The sequence below is a fragment of the Mobula birostris genome, chromosome 2 (genome assembly GCF_030028105.1).
Source record: "Mobula birostris isolate sMobBir1 chromosome 2, sMobBir1.hap1, whole genome shotgun sequence".
Lineage (NCBI taxonomy): Eukaryota > Metazoa > Chordata > Chondrichthyes > Myliobatiformes > Myliobatidae > Mobula > Mobula birostris.
The window spans coordinates 183,081,584-183,098,221 of NC_092371.1; the positions used below are offsets into that span (position 1 = coordinate 183,081,584).

Consider the following 16,638-nt stretch of genomic DNA (forward strand, 5'->3'; position numbering starts at 1 on the left):
TTTCCATCAACCATTCAAGAGTATACACTCAAAAAAAGTGCATACGTTGGCAGCTATAAACATTACATGGCATCTTACACTATGTCATCTCATATGAAAACGTACAAAATGTGAATGTTTTTAAAAACTATATATTAAATGCAATTACTATTTTCAAAGCAGGACATAAAATCATTATGAAGTCTCTACGCATAACACCTTTGTAACAGAAATAAAGTTTTGTTATTCAACACTGTCTGGTAAATTAGAGCAGCAAAAATGAGAGGCATCCAAGCAAGATCTTTCTTAAAAACCAGAAAATGGTCCTTAGACCTGTATTCCTTTCACAGCTTGCTTTATATTTTCCAGCAGGGCCTTATTTTCTGGGCTCTGATAACGATCTTGATTTGTATACATGTCTGTTAAAGTCGTCACATAGGCATCAAAATTCTGTTCATTTATTGGATCCTACAACAAGAAAAAAATAGTTGTCAGGCTCCTTGTGAGAACTTCGCTGTCATGTAACAAATCAAATTTGTTGTCCTTTGGCACTCTATACAATTATGTTTGTTATGCAACAGTGTGCATTTATAGAACAACTTTACTTTGGTAAATATTTATAAAAAGACTGTAATGGTGCAATATGGAGTTAGGTAAAAAGCTGAAAAGCTGAAACTCCATGGCTGTAATCTTTGGATTGCTGCCTCAGCCACGCACCACTGAGAGTAAATAGAGGATGATTTGGCAAATGAATGTGTGGCTGAGCAACTGGTGCAGGAGGCAGGGTTTCAGATTTCTAGATCATTGGGATCTCTTCTGGGGAAGGTATGACTGTATGAAAAGGGCAGGTTACACCTGTACCCATGGAGGACCAATGTCCTCGCAGGCAAGTTTGCTAGAGCTGTTGGGGAGAGTTTAAGCTAATCTGGTAGGGGAAGGGAACCAGAGTCATAGGGATCAAGAAGGGGCTGTTGCTATGCAAGTACGTGTAGCGTGCAGTGAAACTGCAAGGAATGACAAACAGATGATAGGACAAAGTTGCAATCAGTGGGATGAGTTGAAATGTAATATGGGGGTAAAACCAAAAAGGGTGATGAGCACAGGACTGAAAGTGTTGTATTTCAATGCAAACAGTATAAAGAATATGCTAGATGACCTTGTAGTGGAGTCAGAGATTAGAAGCACTGAGTCCTGGCTGAAAGAAAATCATAGTTGGGAGCTTAACATCCAAGGTATAACGTTGTATTAAAAGGTCAGGCAGGTAGGCAGAGGAGATGGGGTGTCTCTGTTCATAAAAAATGAACTCAAATCCTTGGAAGGTGGTGACATAGGATCAAAAGATGTTGAATCCTTGTTGGTAGTAAAGAAACCGTAAGGGTAAAAAGACCGTGATGGGAGTTATACACAAGCCTCAGAATAGAAACATAGAAAATAGGTGCAGGAGTAGGCCATTTGGCCCTTCGAGCCTGCATCGCCATTAAGTATGGTCATGGCTGATCATCCAACTCAGAACCCTGTACCTGCCTTCTCTCCATACCCCCTGATCCCTTTAGCCACAAGGGCCATATCTAACTCCCTCTTAAATATAGCTAATGAACTGGCCTCAACTGTTTCCTGTGGCAGAGAATTCCACAGATTCATCACTCCCTGTGTGAAGAAGTTTTTCCTCATCACAGTTCTAAAAGGCTTCCCCTTTATCCTTAAACTCTGACCCCTCGTTCTGGACTTCCCCAACATCAGGAACAATCTTCCTGCATCTAGCCTGTCCAATCCCTTTAGGATTTTATATGTTTCAATAAGATCCCCCATCAATCTTCTAAATTCCAGCGAGTACAAGCCTAGTCGATCCAATCTTTCATCATATGAAAGTCCTGCCATCCCAGGAATCAATCTGGTGAACGTTCTTTGTACTCCCTCTATGGCAAGGATGTCTTTCCTCAGATTAGGGGACCAAAACTTCACACAATAGTAGTTAGAATATGGGATACAAATTACAATGAGAGATAGAAAAGTCATGTAAAAAAGACAATGTGGCAGTCGTCATTTGGGATTTCAATACGCAGGTATATTGGGAAAATCCCAAGAGATGGAATCTGAAGAATGCCTACGAGAAGCCTTTCTAGCGCAGTTTGTGGTTGGGCGCGCTAGGGGAAAGGGAACTCTGGATTGGATGTTTGGTAATGAATCACATTGGATTAGGGAGCTTAAGACAAAGTAACTATTAGGAGACAGTGATCATAATATGCCAGAATTCACTCTGCAGTTTGAGAGGCAGAAGCTAAAGTCAGGCGTATCAGTATTACCCTTACGACGCAGTGATCACAATGTGATGGAGTTCACCCTGCAATTTGAGAGGGAGGTTTAAGTCAAATGTATCAGTATTAAAGTGGAGTAAAGGGAATTACAGAGAGGAGCTGGCCAAAGTGGAAAGGAAGGGGACACTAGCAGCAATAATGACAGATCAGTAATGGCTGGAGTTTCTGGGAGCAATTCTGAAGGTGAAGGCGAGATACATCCCAAAGATGAACAAGTATTCTAAAGGGGGGAGGATGCAACTGTAGCTGATGAGGGAAGTCAAAGACTGCATGAAAGCAAAAGAGAGGTCATACAATGCAAAGTTCAAATTTATTGTCATTCAACTGTGCACACGTAAACAGCCAAACAAGACAATGTTCCTCCGGACCAAGGTGCACATCAGAGTGCATAACTCACACAATAAACACATAAAATAATATTACCACAAATAAATTCACAAATAATAAGATTCATACATGATACAAATTAAAAAGTAAAAAGTATAATACTACTGGCACTTCGTACATGATGATATCAGGGTGGTGGCAGAGAGGATATGGTAGTCTTACCGCCTGGGGGAAGAAACTGTTCTTGTCCATAAGCTATTGTACTTCCTGCCTGATGGTAAGGGTCTGTGAGAATGTTGGATGGGTATAGCATAGATTAGTGGGAAATTAGAAGATTGAGAAGCATTTAAAAGTCAACAGAAGGCAAATAAAAAAGCCATAGGGAGAGAAGACGTGAAACATGAAGGTAATCTAGCCGATAATATATAGAAGAGGATGTTAAATTTTTTTCAGATATAAAGAGTTAAAGAAATGTGAGAGTGGATATCGGACTGCTGCAAATTATGTTGGAGAGGTAGTAATGATGGGCAAAGAACTTATTAAAGTGGATGAACTTAGTAAATATTTTGCATCAGTCTTCACTGCGGAAAACACGAACAGTATGCCAGAAATTCGAGTGTTAGGGGGCAGAAGTGAGTGTAGTTGCTCTTACTAAGGAGAAGGTGTTTGGGAAGCTGAAAGATCTGAAGTTCTTTCAGATAGATTACACCCCAGGGTTCTGAAAGTGGTAGCCGGAGATTGTGAGAGTAGGGATTCTGGAATGGTTCTGGAGGACCAAAAAATTGCAAATGTCACTCCAATTGTTAAGAAGGGAGCGAGGCAGAAGAAAGGAAATTATTGACCAGTTAACCAGACTTAAGTGGTCAGGAAGATGTTGAAATCCATTATTAAGGATGAGGTTTCAGGATACTTGGACGCACATGATAAAATAGGCCAAAGTCAGCGTGGCTTCCTTAAGGGGAAATCTTGCCTGTCAAATCTGTTGGAATTCTTTAAGGAAATAACAAGCAGGATAGAAAATGGTAAGTCAATGAATGATGTATACTTGGATTTTCAAAAGGCTTTTGACAAGGTGCCGCACATGAGGCTACTTAACAAGATAAGAGCCCATGATATTACAGGAAAGATACTAGCATGGATAGAAGATTGACTGACTGGCAGAAAGCAAAGAGTTAGTGTAAAGGGGACCTTTTCTGGTTGGCTGCCATTGACTAGTGGTGTTCCACAGGGATCGGTATGGGCTGCTTCTTTTCATATTATATGTCGATGATTTAGATGAAGAAATTGATGGCTTTGGGGTCTACTTTCTGAGAGTAGAAAGGTGGAGGAACAGGTAGCATTGAGGAAGCAGGGAGTCTGATAAAAGACATCGACAAATTAGGAGAATGGGAAAAGAAATGGCAGATAGAAACTGTAGGGAGGCGTATGATCATGCACTTTGGAAGAAGGAATAAAAGTGTGGACTATTTTCTAAATGGGGAGAAAATTCAAAAATCAGAGGTGCAAAGGGACTTAGGAGTCCTAGTGCAGGATTCCCTAAAGGTTAACTTGCAGATTGAGTCAGTGGTAAAGAAGACAAATGCGATGTTACCAATAATTTTCAGAGGATTAGAACATAGGAGCAAGGATGTAATGCTGAGGCTTTATAAGGCATTGGTCAGATTGCACGTGGAGTATTTTGAGCAGTTTTGGGCCTCTCATCTAAGAAAAGATGTGCTGGCATTGGAGAGGTTCCAGGGGAGGTTAACGAGAATGATTCTGGCAATGAAAAGGCTAATGAATGAGGAGTGTTTGATAGCTGTAGGCCTGTACTCATTCAATTTTAGAAGAATGGTGGTGGGGGAGGGGGGAGAGCTCACTAAAACCTATTGAATATTGAAAGTTCTAGATAGAGTGGCTGTGGAAAGGCTGTTTCCTGTGGTGGGGGAGTCTTGGACCAAAGGCCACAACTTCAAAATAGAGGGTCGTCCATTTAGAACAGAGCAGAGAAGGAATTCCTTTAGCCAGAGGCTAGTGAATCTGGAAATGATGGCCACAGATGGCTGTGTAGGTCAAGTCATTGGTATATTTAAAACTGAGTCAGGGCATCAAAGGTTACGGGGAGAAAGTAGGAGAATAGGGTTGTGCAGGATAATAAATCAGCTATGTTGGAATGGCTGATTTAGTGGACTCAGTGGGTCAAATGGCTTAATTCTTCTCCTATGTCTTATGGTCAATACAGTCTATTAAGGGTAAAAATTCTTGTAAGTCATTTCTCGATTTGTTACAGTTTCTAAGAATTTGAATATTTCTTAACTATATAATACAAAGCTACATTTCATTTCTATCTGCTCAGTGTTAATCTATCAGGAGGACATGTGGGAAAGCTTCTGCAGGTTATTCAGCATCTGTGGAATGAGAATGAATGCTTTCAGTTGAAAATATCTCATTAAAGCTAGCAAATTAGTTTTTACTCTGCCATTTTTGGTGAGTGTTCAATCTGAAACATTAACTCTGCTTCCCATGCTACAGTCACTGCATGATCTACAGAGTATTTCTGACCGTTTCTACTTTAGTTCAGATTTCCAACATCGGCAATTTTTTATACTTTTCATTAGTTTTACAGTACATCTCTAGGCAATGCACTGGTGGATTTTTATAGGGTCAATCAAAGATGTAGAGAAAATGAAGCAAATTGTTAGAGTGACACTAAGGGAGGTTTTTATGGTAATACCTGGCAAAACTCTCTGAGAATCAGGACCAATAAAGATTCATTGCTCCATCGCTGAGCATCTGGATCAATATTCAATTTGCAGAGATGAGTGATTCCATTGCAAGGAAGTAATTGTTAGGAAGTAATCTCCTAGTTGTGACAAGTTAATTGTACTTCAAAAGTATCTCCAATATATCTTGTCTTACTTTGACCTCAGAGCAACAGGTTTTGGTACTAAAATGACATTCCAATTTTCTACAGATAACATTTCAGGTGATTGGTTCCAAATAACTGAAAGAAGTGGGCAAACTAATTCCATTTTGGTCCCAAACAACCAATGAATATGAGACTCCTGTCAGATTAATCTGAGTTAGATTAGACCCTAGGATGGAACAAAATAAAGCATCCATTAATCCATTACACACCCTTCATGTGCTGTAAGATTTAATATTGTAGAACTTAGTTTTTATCATTGATGTAAAGCTAGCTTGGTTAAAAAGGACTTATAATATGCAGCATAAATACATACAGTTCAAATGATTACCTGACTTTTGAAAAAAACAGTGCAGACATGAAGTCATGGCTTGAAAGGAAGAATACTCCATATACTGAGATATATATTTTTTTAATACTGAGAGTTCATGAAGGTTAATTATATTTTGCTATTTATGCCAAAGGTTTAAAAATATAAAAGTGAAAATATTTGAGATTAATAAAGTTAATTAAACATCCAATTGAAAAAGCTGCTAACAAGGATATGAGGATGGAGAAAGAGTACACTTGGGCAGACAAATTCAACTCTTAATTAACTTCCTATATGAACTTGCTGTGTTTAGTTGACATGTGAGACAGTTGTCTGAAGCAGGTGGGATTCAAATTATTTTATGCAGATCAGCGAGCTAAAGTCAAATCAGTCAAGATGGCTGGAAACATTGAGGTACTTTCAATGCTACAAGAACCTGCAATCTGACCTCCATTATGTCAAAATATCCCCAAATGCATTTTAACTGCAACGGAAGCAGGGAAATCTTAGTGATTTTCCCATCAGATGAAGCTGATATGCAGACTCAGGTAAGCATGGAACGAAAGAGTAAGTGTGCTCCTCTAGGTTCTGAAAAAGACACGATCATCTTCATTGCCTTGAATACACCCCTGCTTCCTGCAAAACCATTCCAAATCTCAATCTCTGCTTTGTTCTTGCATGCTGGCAATGGCACCAGATTGGCAGCTCTTATCCTTGCCAGAACCTGATTTCAGCCACTTTCTGATGAAAGGTACCAAGGGTGAACATTTAAAAGGGTAAAAAAAATGCATTGTACTAAATCTCAGGCAAAAATGACCCAAGTTCCATGTTCGCTGATCTCCAGACCTCCTTGGAAGTTAAAATTGATCCTACCATAAAATCATAACAAATAAGATTTAGGGCCTGGTATTAATTTGAAGATTTTAAGTGTTCATGGCTACATAAATAACAAGCAGATAGTATGAAAATGGGAGGAGCTAATTAGGCACCTAAAAGGTGAACTATATATGGTGGGAAGCAAAGGGTAAGGTTGAGATATTTAATCAGTTCTTTGCAGCTGTATTTACCATGGTAGATGTCCCCAAATTCTCAGTAGGACATGATGGCAGAGATAACAGCTGGGATGAAAATTGAAAGGAGAGAGTTTTAGAAATATTGGCTAATCTCAATGTGGTTAAGTTACACAGTCTGAACAGGATGTATCCTCAGATGCTGAGAGAGGTTAAAAATATGTGTGAAAGTACAGAATGGCTATCATGATCCTTCAGCTTCCTGAGATACAAAGGGAATGGCAGAGGCCTGGAGAATACCATCTGTTGCACCTTTGCTCTTCCGTGGTTTAGGTACAAACCAATAGCTTCCTCAGTTTAATCTTGATGATGGACAAAGATAGTGCATACAGAAGTTTGAATTAATCTAAATGTGTTAAAGGCAAATTTTATTTGACTGACCAGATTGTGATTTTTATTTATTTATTTACTGAACTACAATGCCCTTCAAGTCAGGATGCCAAGCAATCCCTGGATTTAATCTTAGCTTAATCATGAGGCAACTTACATTGACCAATTAATCTACCAACTGGTATGTCTTTGGACTGTGGGAGGAAACTGGAGCACCTGGAGGAAACCTATGCAGTCATGGGCAGAAAGTACAGACACCTTACAAACGCCATTGTACTAGCATTACACTGTCGTGATTAGTAACAGAGAGGATTAGTGAATGGAATGCATTAGATATTGCACCTCCTATGTCTTATGGTCTTATGTACATGAGGAATGGATCATACTTCCTGTGGGTCTTGAGCTGGAAAGGCAGTGATCTCACTAGCAGTATAATGTGAGTGAGGGGAATGTGAGATCTAAAATCAGGAGATTGGCTGCGGTTGTCATAGGGGAGGGGAAGGTGATGTAGAAGATTTAGGTTGTAGGCAGATTGGGTTGATTTAATTTCCAAGAAAATATGTTGGTATGCTATGTTGATGCCAGAATGTCTGGTGACACTTGCAGGCTGCCTTGAGTACATCCATAAGTGCGTGGCTGGTAATGCAAATGACCCATTTCACTGTATGTTTCAATGCACATGTGATAAATAAATGAATCTGACAAACTAATACAAGTATCTAAAGAGGGAAACCAGGGAATATATGTATTAAGTCCTTGAAGGTGGCAGAATAAGTTGAGAGACTAGTTAATAAAGCATTTGGGATTTTTGACATCATGAACAGAAAACAAATCAAAGCAGACACTTTGTTATAAAACACCTTGTGAACACCTATAAAATAAAGTCTTGCCCTCAATTCTGCTCACCACACTAGAGGTAAAATATAAAGGCCCTAGAGTAGGTGCAGAAAAGGTTCACGGGATCAGTACCAGGTATGAGGCATCTCAATTACAATCTCTGGGTAAACTATGGGTCTCTTTTCCATTGAGCAAAGAAAGTTAAAAGTATTGACAGAAGAGTACACGATCATGGCAGGTTTAGAAATGGAAAATAGCAGGAAGTTAGTCCCATTGTAAGAGCAATCAAAGACTAGTGAAGGTAGGCTTAAAATGATAGGCAGGAAATCCAGGGATTTGTACACAGTGAGTTTTCACTCTGTATTGGGTTAATGCCAGGAAAGTTTATAGCTGGCCTTCAAAATGAAACTGGATAGATATTTGAAGGCAAACAACGTCCAATGCCAGAGAGAAGTAATGGGCAAATAGTTAATACACAAGTTCAATGGGGTAAATAGCCTCCTTATCTCATTAACCTTTCATATATTCTATGTTTTGTCAAAATTGCATCTCACCAATGATTTACATGATAACTCTTTAAAACGATTGCCATTGTACCAAGCCATTATTTTGGGACCTCTTAATATGTATGTTTTTTATAATTTTTATCTTACCATGTGGGGCAATTGGATGTTGGCTAAACTATGGATTAGAGACTGACTTAGATTGGCCAACTCATGCAGAAGAGACTCATTCTGTTGTTCAATTACTTTATTTTCTTCTTCTATTGTTTTCAGGTTGTTCTCCATTGTTGTGATCTGAAAACCAAAGCATGCAATATCAGTTAGCAATCTTAAAGTCAGGTTTAATATACCAGTTGATGTTTTTAAAATATACTTCATCATTCAGTACTCTTATAACATATTACATTTGTAACACTTAAAGTATTTAGTAATTTTAAACATGAGTTTTAATGCCCATTTTTGACCTTAAAGGAAAGCCTACTTTACCATTCAGAAATTTAAAATCTAAAGAATAATTTATCACTAACCAGAAACCTATAATAACTAAAGCAATAACAGCTACAAATTTTAACTAAAAAGCATACAATACTAATTTGTAATCAAAATTATAATATACTTGTTAATTTAAAAATTAAAATATTCTAATATTTGGTAATTCAATAAATAACATGTACAATATAAATTCAAGCATAATTCTGAAGAATATTTAACAACATAAGGAAAAGTTCCAAAACAACTCCAGAAGTCAATGGCCTTGAAATTTTGTTGTGCGAAGATTGGTATTTGTCTCAAAAAACCATTCCTTTATTTGGGACAATTTAACACCTTTGTTAGAATTGTGAATAAAGGAATGACTTATAAAAATACATTTTACAGTATGTTAGAATGCTAATCTTTGTACAGTGTCATTTCAAGGCCAAGATGAATTGAATAAGGTTATAGGTCGCAAGTTTATCACAAATTCTCAACTTTTGGCTAATTTTGTTTGAGTGGCCTGTCATTTAATAATTGCTCCTGCATAGCCTGGAAATAAGTGTTGGCAATATTAGGGCCAAGTATTTAACTATTCTCTATGATATTCCTCAGTCCTCTATTTTATCAGCTGTATTAGTCTAGTTGGATTAAACATTAATACCTGTGTTAAAATACTGAACAAAGGAATATCATGCCTGCATTTTGAATGTTGATCAACTAATATCACCAACAGTAATTTCAAAGCTTGTGTCTATGCCAGCTTTGTGAAAATCAGGCCATCAGCTCCCCACCGTACTTCAAAACAAAGTGTGTGTCTCTGGCTGGATTAGGAAGCCAGTGAAAGGCATTCAGTTTCATATAATTTAGCTCTAGAATCTAATCAATAGCAATTTGGCTGTTAGAATGTCCCATTCAGGATTATCTAATCTGATGATATATCCACTTGGTCTGGCAATGCTGATGGGCTGATAACGCTGCATCCAGTCCCAGGTTGTACAAAATGAACTTTCCACATACCTTCCCAAGAGATACAGTGAAAGTGAAGGGGTTCGGATGGGGATAGTGGAATTGTAAAGGTTGGTGATTAGTGGCCAAAGAAACTTCATATCCTGGAAATTAGCTCTTTTATACCTTGCAGATTAGAAAATAAACACCTTTCCTTCCTCTTTTTAGTAGATGTTCTTAATATTGTAAATAATATGCACTTGGTTCTGGTTTAATAATTCACCACACTGCTGAGTGACTGTAAGTGGGTTCACGTCTGGTGACCTCAGCCAGGTATCTTTGAAAACTGCAGAGCAAAGGCTGGCAGATGCTTCCCCACCGGCTCAGACCTAAAACGCCATCATGCAAGTCAACCTGGGACACTCCGGAAGAGCTCTGAGTAGCCTGTTACAAAGTGGCAAAGACAGCAGATCACCTACCCCCCTCTCAGCCAGGGATTGATGCATGGTGTGGGGGACCTAAAGGAGGGAAAATATAAATGAATAAATACTTTCTATCATATTATAGTCAAGTCAATTATTATAGAGAATTTCAGTTGAAGATCACTTTGAGATTGCTGATTCATTGGCTATATTGCTTCATCATACATTAGTTCCAGATTAAACAACATGAGCAGTACAATATAACAGTGAGTTGGATGCCAAATATGTGTGGATATCCTTTGATAGGAGTGCATTTATATTTATTTGCATTGATCCAGTCAACCACTGTGAGTACATTTATATTGCCTCTTTTATGCCACTGTGAAGTAGTTTCCTTCTACAGCAGCATTAAAATGACAGTATAACTCTCAAGTCCATCACAACTGAGCTCTGAGCTCTACCCAGCGACCAACCTGGGCATCAGAAGTTTGAGGGGAGGGGATTAGACTCAGGTCAACTGACCGAGTAGAAAAAGGCGGCAGTGGATTGCGGCAGCATAATCAAGCTTTGACCAGCAACTAATCAGCATTTGGGATAGATTAGCAACAGCAAATTAAAGGAAGACAGGGGCAAGTGCAGTGGCCATTGTTGGAGTGGACAGAGTTAGAGGGCTGATCTTGAGGCTTTAGCTCTTCAAGGCTTCAACGAACAAAGGCTTCATTCAGAAAAATCAAGTAAAGGAAAGTTCTAGATCAAGATTTTTTTTCCTTTCCTACTTTATATCTGCTCAGTTAGGACAGTAGAGATGACAGGCAGGATAGTGAAATGCTCCTCTTGAGGATGTGGGAAGGCAGGGAGACCTCCAGAGTCCCTGGTGCCTACAACTGCAAGAAGTACATCCAACTGCAGCTTCTAACAATCCGCGTTAAGGAGTTGGAGCTGGAACTGGATGAACTCCAGAGCATTCAGGAGTTTGAAGGGGTGATAGGTAGGACCTATAGAGATATAGTTACACCCAGGGTTTAGGACACAGGAAACTGGGTGACAGTCAGGAAGGGGACAAATGTTTAGGAGCCAGTGCAGAGTACCCCTGTGGCTCTTCCCCTCAACAACAGGTATACTTTGGATACTGTCAGGGAGCGTGATCTAACAGAGGAGAATCACAGTGGTCGAGTCTCTGGCACAGAGTCTGCTTCTGAGTATCAGAAGGGAAGGTAGGGAGAAGAGGCATGCTATGGTGATAGGGGACTCATTAGTTAGGGGTATGGACAGAAGGTTCTGTGGGCGAGAACAAAATTCCCAGATGGTATGTTGTCTCCTGGGTGCCAGGGTCCGGGACAACTCTGATCGAGTCTTCAGCAATCTTAGTTGAGATGGTGAACAACCAGAGGTCGATGTCCTTGAAAGATACCAATGACATGGATAGAACGAATGATTTGGTTCAACATAGGGAGTTCAGGGAGTTAGGTGCTAAGTTAAAGGACAGGACATTCAATGTTGTGATCTCAGGATCTACGTGCTCGTAGGGCCAGAATTAGGAAGATTATACAGTTTAACATATGGCTAAGGAGTTAGTGTAGGATGATTGGCATAAGATTTTCGGATCATTGTGTTCTCTTCCAAGGAAGGTGGGACCTGTACAGAATGGACAGTTTGCACCTGAACTGGAGGGGGAATAATTTCCTAAAGGGGAGGTTTATTCATGCTGCATGGTGGGATTTAAACTATAATTGCAGGGGGATGGGAACCAGAATGCCAGAACGGTTAGTGGAGAGATTGTGGAGGCAGGTGTTGGTAAGACCTTAGTCAAAGTCAAGAATCAAAAGGTTGAGCATGGTGCTATTAGTATCCTGAGCTTCAATGCAAAAAGTATCGTAGGAAAGGTGGATGACCTCAGGGCATAGATTAACACCTGGAATTATGATGTTGTAGCTATTAGTGAGACTTGGTTGCAGGAGGTGCAGGACTGGCAGTCCAGTATTCCAGGGTTCTGTTGTTTTAGACGTGACAAAGTGGGAGGGATTCAAGGAAGCGTTGTGGTGTTACTGGTCAGGGAAAATGTCATGGCAATGCTCTGTCAGGACAGACTGGAGAACTCAACTAGTGAGGTGTTATGGGTGGAACTGAGAAATAAGAATGGTGTGACGACGTTAATAGGGCTATATTACAGACCATCCAATGGTCGAAGGGATTTAGAGGAACACATTTGTCAACAGATTGCGAACTGTTGCAAGAAGCATAAGGTTGTTATAACAGGTGGTTTTAATTTTCCACATATTGACTGGGAATCCCATACTGTAAAAGGAATAAATGAGACAGAGTTTGTCAAATGTGTTCAGAAATGTTTCTTTCATCAGGTACATAGAAATCTCAAAGAGAGAGCATGCAATACAAGATCTGCTATTAAGGAATGAGACAATGAAGGTGACAGAAGTTTGCATAGTGGAACACTTTACATCCAGTGACCACAATGTCATTAGTTTCGTAGTAAATATATAAAAGACAGGCTGAGGTACTAAATTGGGGAAAGGCCAATTTTGATGGTAATAGAAAAGATCTGGCAAATGTGGATTGGGACAGGTTTTTTTTCTGGCAAAGGTGTGCTTGAAATTGGGAGGCCTTCAAAAGTGAAAATTTGAGAGTACAAATCTTGTATGTGCCCGTCAAAATAAAAGGTAAAGATAGCAAGTGTAGGGAACTGATTTTCAAGATATATTGAGGCCTGAGTTAAGAGACAAAAGGAGGTGCATAGCAGATATAGGCAGTAGGAACAATTGAGATACTTATGGGGTGTAAGAAATGCAAGAGAACACTCAAGAAATAAATCAGGAAGGCTTGAAGAAGGCATGAAGTTGCTCTAGCAGACAAGTTGAAGGAGAATCCTAAGGGATTCACAGGTATGTTAAGAGCAAAAGGATTGCAAGGACAAAATCGATCCTCTGGAAGACCAGAATGGCAGTCCACATGTGGAGCCAAAGCAGATGAGGGAGATCCTAGGGAACTCTTACAGCTCAGTTTGCTCAGGAGGTGGATACAGAGTCAGAGTCTACAGAAGTAAGACAAAGTGGCATCAACTTCATGGATCCTTTACAGACTACATAGGAAGAGGTGTTTGCTACCCTGAGGCAAATCAGGGTGGATAAATCCCCAGAGCCTGACAAGGTGTTCCCACGGTCCCTACAGGAGACAAGTGCAGAAATTGCAGGGCCTAGCAAAGATATTTAAAACATCCTTAGCAACAGGAGGGTTACAGAGGACTGCAGGGTATTACCGCCAATGTTGTTCTACTGCTTTAAAAAGGCTCTAAACAGAAACCAGGAAATTATATGCCGGTGTGTCTGACATCAGTTGTGGGAAAGTTTTTGGAAGGTATTCTAAGGAACTGTGTGTTTATAAAATATGTATGTATATAGAAAGACATGGACTGATTAAGGATAATCCGCAGGGTTTCATGCATGGCAGGTCATGTCTAACCAACCTTATTAAGTTTTTTGAGGAAATTGCCAGGAAGGTAGATGAAGGCAAGGCAGTGGATGTTGTCTACATGAACTTTTCCAAGGCATTTGACAAGGTTCCATATGGAAGAGTGATCAAGAAGGTTTAGTCGCTCAGCATTCAGGATGAGGTAGTAAACTGGATGATATATTGACTTTGTGGGAGAAACCAAGGAGTGGTAGTCAAGGATTGCTTCTCTGACTGAAGGCATGTAACTAGTGGTGTCTTACAGTGATTGATGCTTTACCCTTCTTTACTGTTTGCCGTCTATATCAATGATCTGGATGATAGTGTGATTAACTGGATTAGCACATTTGTCGATGACACCAAGATTGGGGGTGTAGTGGACAGTGAGGAAGGTAATCATTGCTTGCAGAGGGATCTGCATCAGCTGGAAAAAATGTGGATGGAATTTAATGCAGACAAGTGTGAGGTTTTGCACTCTGGTAGGACAAACCAGGGTAGGTCTTACACAGTGAACAGTAGGGCACTGAGAATTGTGGTAGAAAAAAAGGATCCGGGAATATAGGTACATAATTTGTTGAAAGTGGCATCACAGGTAGATAGGGTCATAAAGAAAACTTTTGGCACATTGACCTTCATAAATCAATGTACCGAGTACAGGAGTTAGGATGTTATGTTGAAGTTGTATAAGACATTGGTGAGGCCTAATTTGGAGTATTGTGTGCTGTTCTCATCACCTGCCTACAGGAGAGATGTAAACAAGGTTGAAAGAGTACAGAGAAAATTTACAAGGATGTTGCCAGGTCTGGAGGACCTAATTTATAAGGAAAGATTGAATAGGTTAGGACTGTACTATTTAGAACCTAGAATATGGAGAGGAGATTTGATAGAGGTATACAAAAATGAGGGGTATAGTTAGGGTAAGTGGCAGCAGGCTTTTTCCACTGAGGTTGATGACACTACAACCAGAGGCCATGTGTTAAGAATGAAAGGTGAGAAGTTTAAGGGGAACGTGAGTGGAAACTTCTTCACTCAGAGGGTCATAAGAGTGTGGAATAAGCTGCCAGCACAAGTGGTGCATACAAGCTCAATTTCAAAGTTTAATTGAAGTTTGGATAGGTACTTGGATAGCAGGTGTATGGAGGGCTGTGGTCCAGGTGCAAGTTGATGGGAGTAGGCAGTGTAAGTGGTTTCAGCATGGACTAGATGGACTGAAGTGCCTGGTTCCGTACTGTATTTCACTATGACTCTATGACAAGGCTGAACTCTCCCTTCTTGGACTTGATGCCATATCAATTCAACACAATAAATCATTGCAAAAAGTACATTAAGATTGCTCTTTTAAAATATTTGAGCATTTTTAATAAATAGATTTCAGCCAAGTTTTAAGAAACCTAATGCTCCTGCTTACATTTCCCAAACCTTGGAAGGTTTATTGAACAGGAACAGATCTGTCCTGGTCCCCAGGTTTTTGCTTATCACACAATTCAGTGGTTGTTGGTTACAAATCACTCTCTGTGGTTACTGTTTCACATCACCAGCTCCTGACAAAAGTAACAGTGATTGCTACAATGTACTGAATGACTCCGTATGTAAAGATTAGGACATGACCTGCAGTCTATTTAAATCCACATTTGCTGAGTGGGAGCACTGGTTACCACCAGTTAAATACATTCATGAGTTGCGGTCAGAAGAAATTGCCAGAATTTGCCCACACTTGGTTTGTGGGTTGGAGAGAGAGGGATATGTTCACAATGGAGGGAACAAGCAAGCACTCTATTGGATGTTATCTGATTCCACGTTAGGTGACTTTTACTTATTTCTGATTTAAACAATGCCTTTTGCTAACAGGGCAAAACTCTTTGACATGCACTAAATATAAAGATTTTTTTAAAACATTGCTACCTGGGTTCTAAGCTTGATCATATCTGCTTCGACCTGGGAATTAGATTCATTTAATTCTTTAATTTCTTCATCCAGCTGTTTGATTTCTTCATCATTTTCTATCCCTAGGGAAAAGATTATATTAAAAATCACAAATAGTTGTTGAACACTTCAGAATTTAAATTTTACTCACCAGGATATTTACACTTGAAGTTTCATAGGTATATTTTCTACACAACTAAAAATATTAACACTGTCTCTTCTATAGTCTCTTCACAATATTTAAACTCACGAATGCTAATGTAAATATAAATTTAACTAAAATATTTACAGTCTTAAATCCTCTTAATCCTGTCACATGATTTGTAACCCATATTTAGTACGTGTTAAAATATTTGTAAGATCCAAGTACAAACAAGGTTAAATTGCAGAACAAAACATCTGGGAATGAGAACAAAGCATATTCATCGCAATTTTGCAATGCAGTTTTCACTGCGTATCACTCACAGTGTATCATATACGCTTTAATCCAAATGCTCAGTAGGTTCTGTAAATCTATGGGACCTGCACATGCACTCAGTGGCCACTTAATCAGGTAAATCTGTACACCTGTACATTAATGCAAAGATCGAATCAGCCAATCACGTGGTGGCAAGTAAATGCATAAAAGCATGCAGACATGGTCAAGTGATTCAGTTGACCAAACATCAGAATGGGGGAAAAATATGATCTAAGTGACTTTGACCGTGGAATAATTGTCGTTGCCAGACAGGGTGGCTTGAGTATCACAGAAACCGTGGATCTCCTGGGATTTCCACACACAGTAGTCTCTAGAATCTACGGAGAATGGTGCAAAGAAATCCAAAAAACATCCTATC

The 16,638-nt window shown here is 39.4% G+C and overlaps 1 protein-coding gene across 1 annotated transcript in view; it reads right to left on the reverse strand.

The window, feature by feature from the left end:
• Nucleotides 1-306: 306 nt before the first annotated feature.
• Nucleotides 307-16,638, reverse strand: part of LOC140209840 (myelin transcription factor 1-like protein) — a 354,336-nt gene continuing 338,004 nt past the window's right edge. The window contains exons 20-22 of the mRNA XM_072278399.1: nucleotides 15,782-15,885; nucleotides 8,727-8,870; nucleotides 307-447 (exon numbers count right to left, since the gene is read on the reverse strand). Of these exons, the coding sequence (XP_072134500.1) occupies nucleotides 307-447; nucleotides 8,727-8,870; nucleotides 15,782-15,885 (389 nt within the window). The remainder of the gene's footprint in view (nucleotides 448-8,726; nucleotides 8,871-15,781; nucleotides 15,886-16,638) is intronic.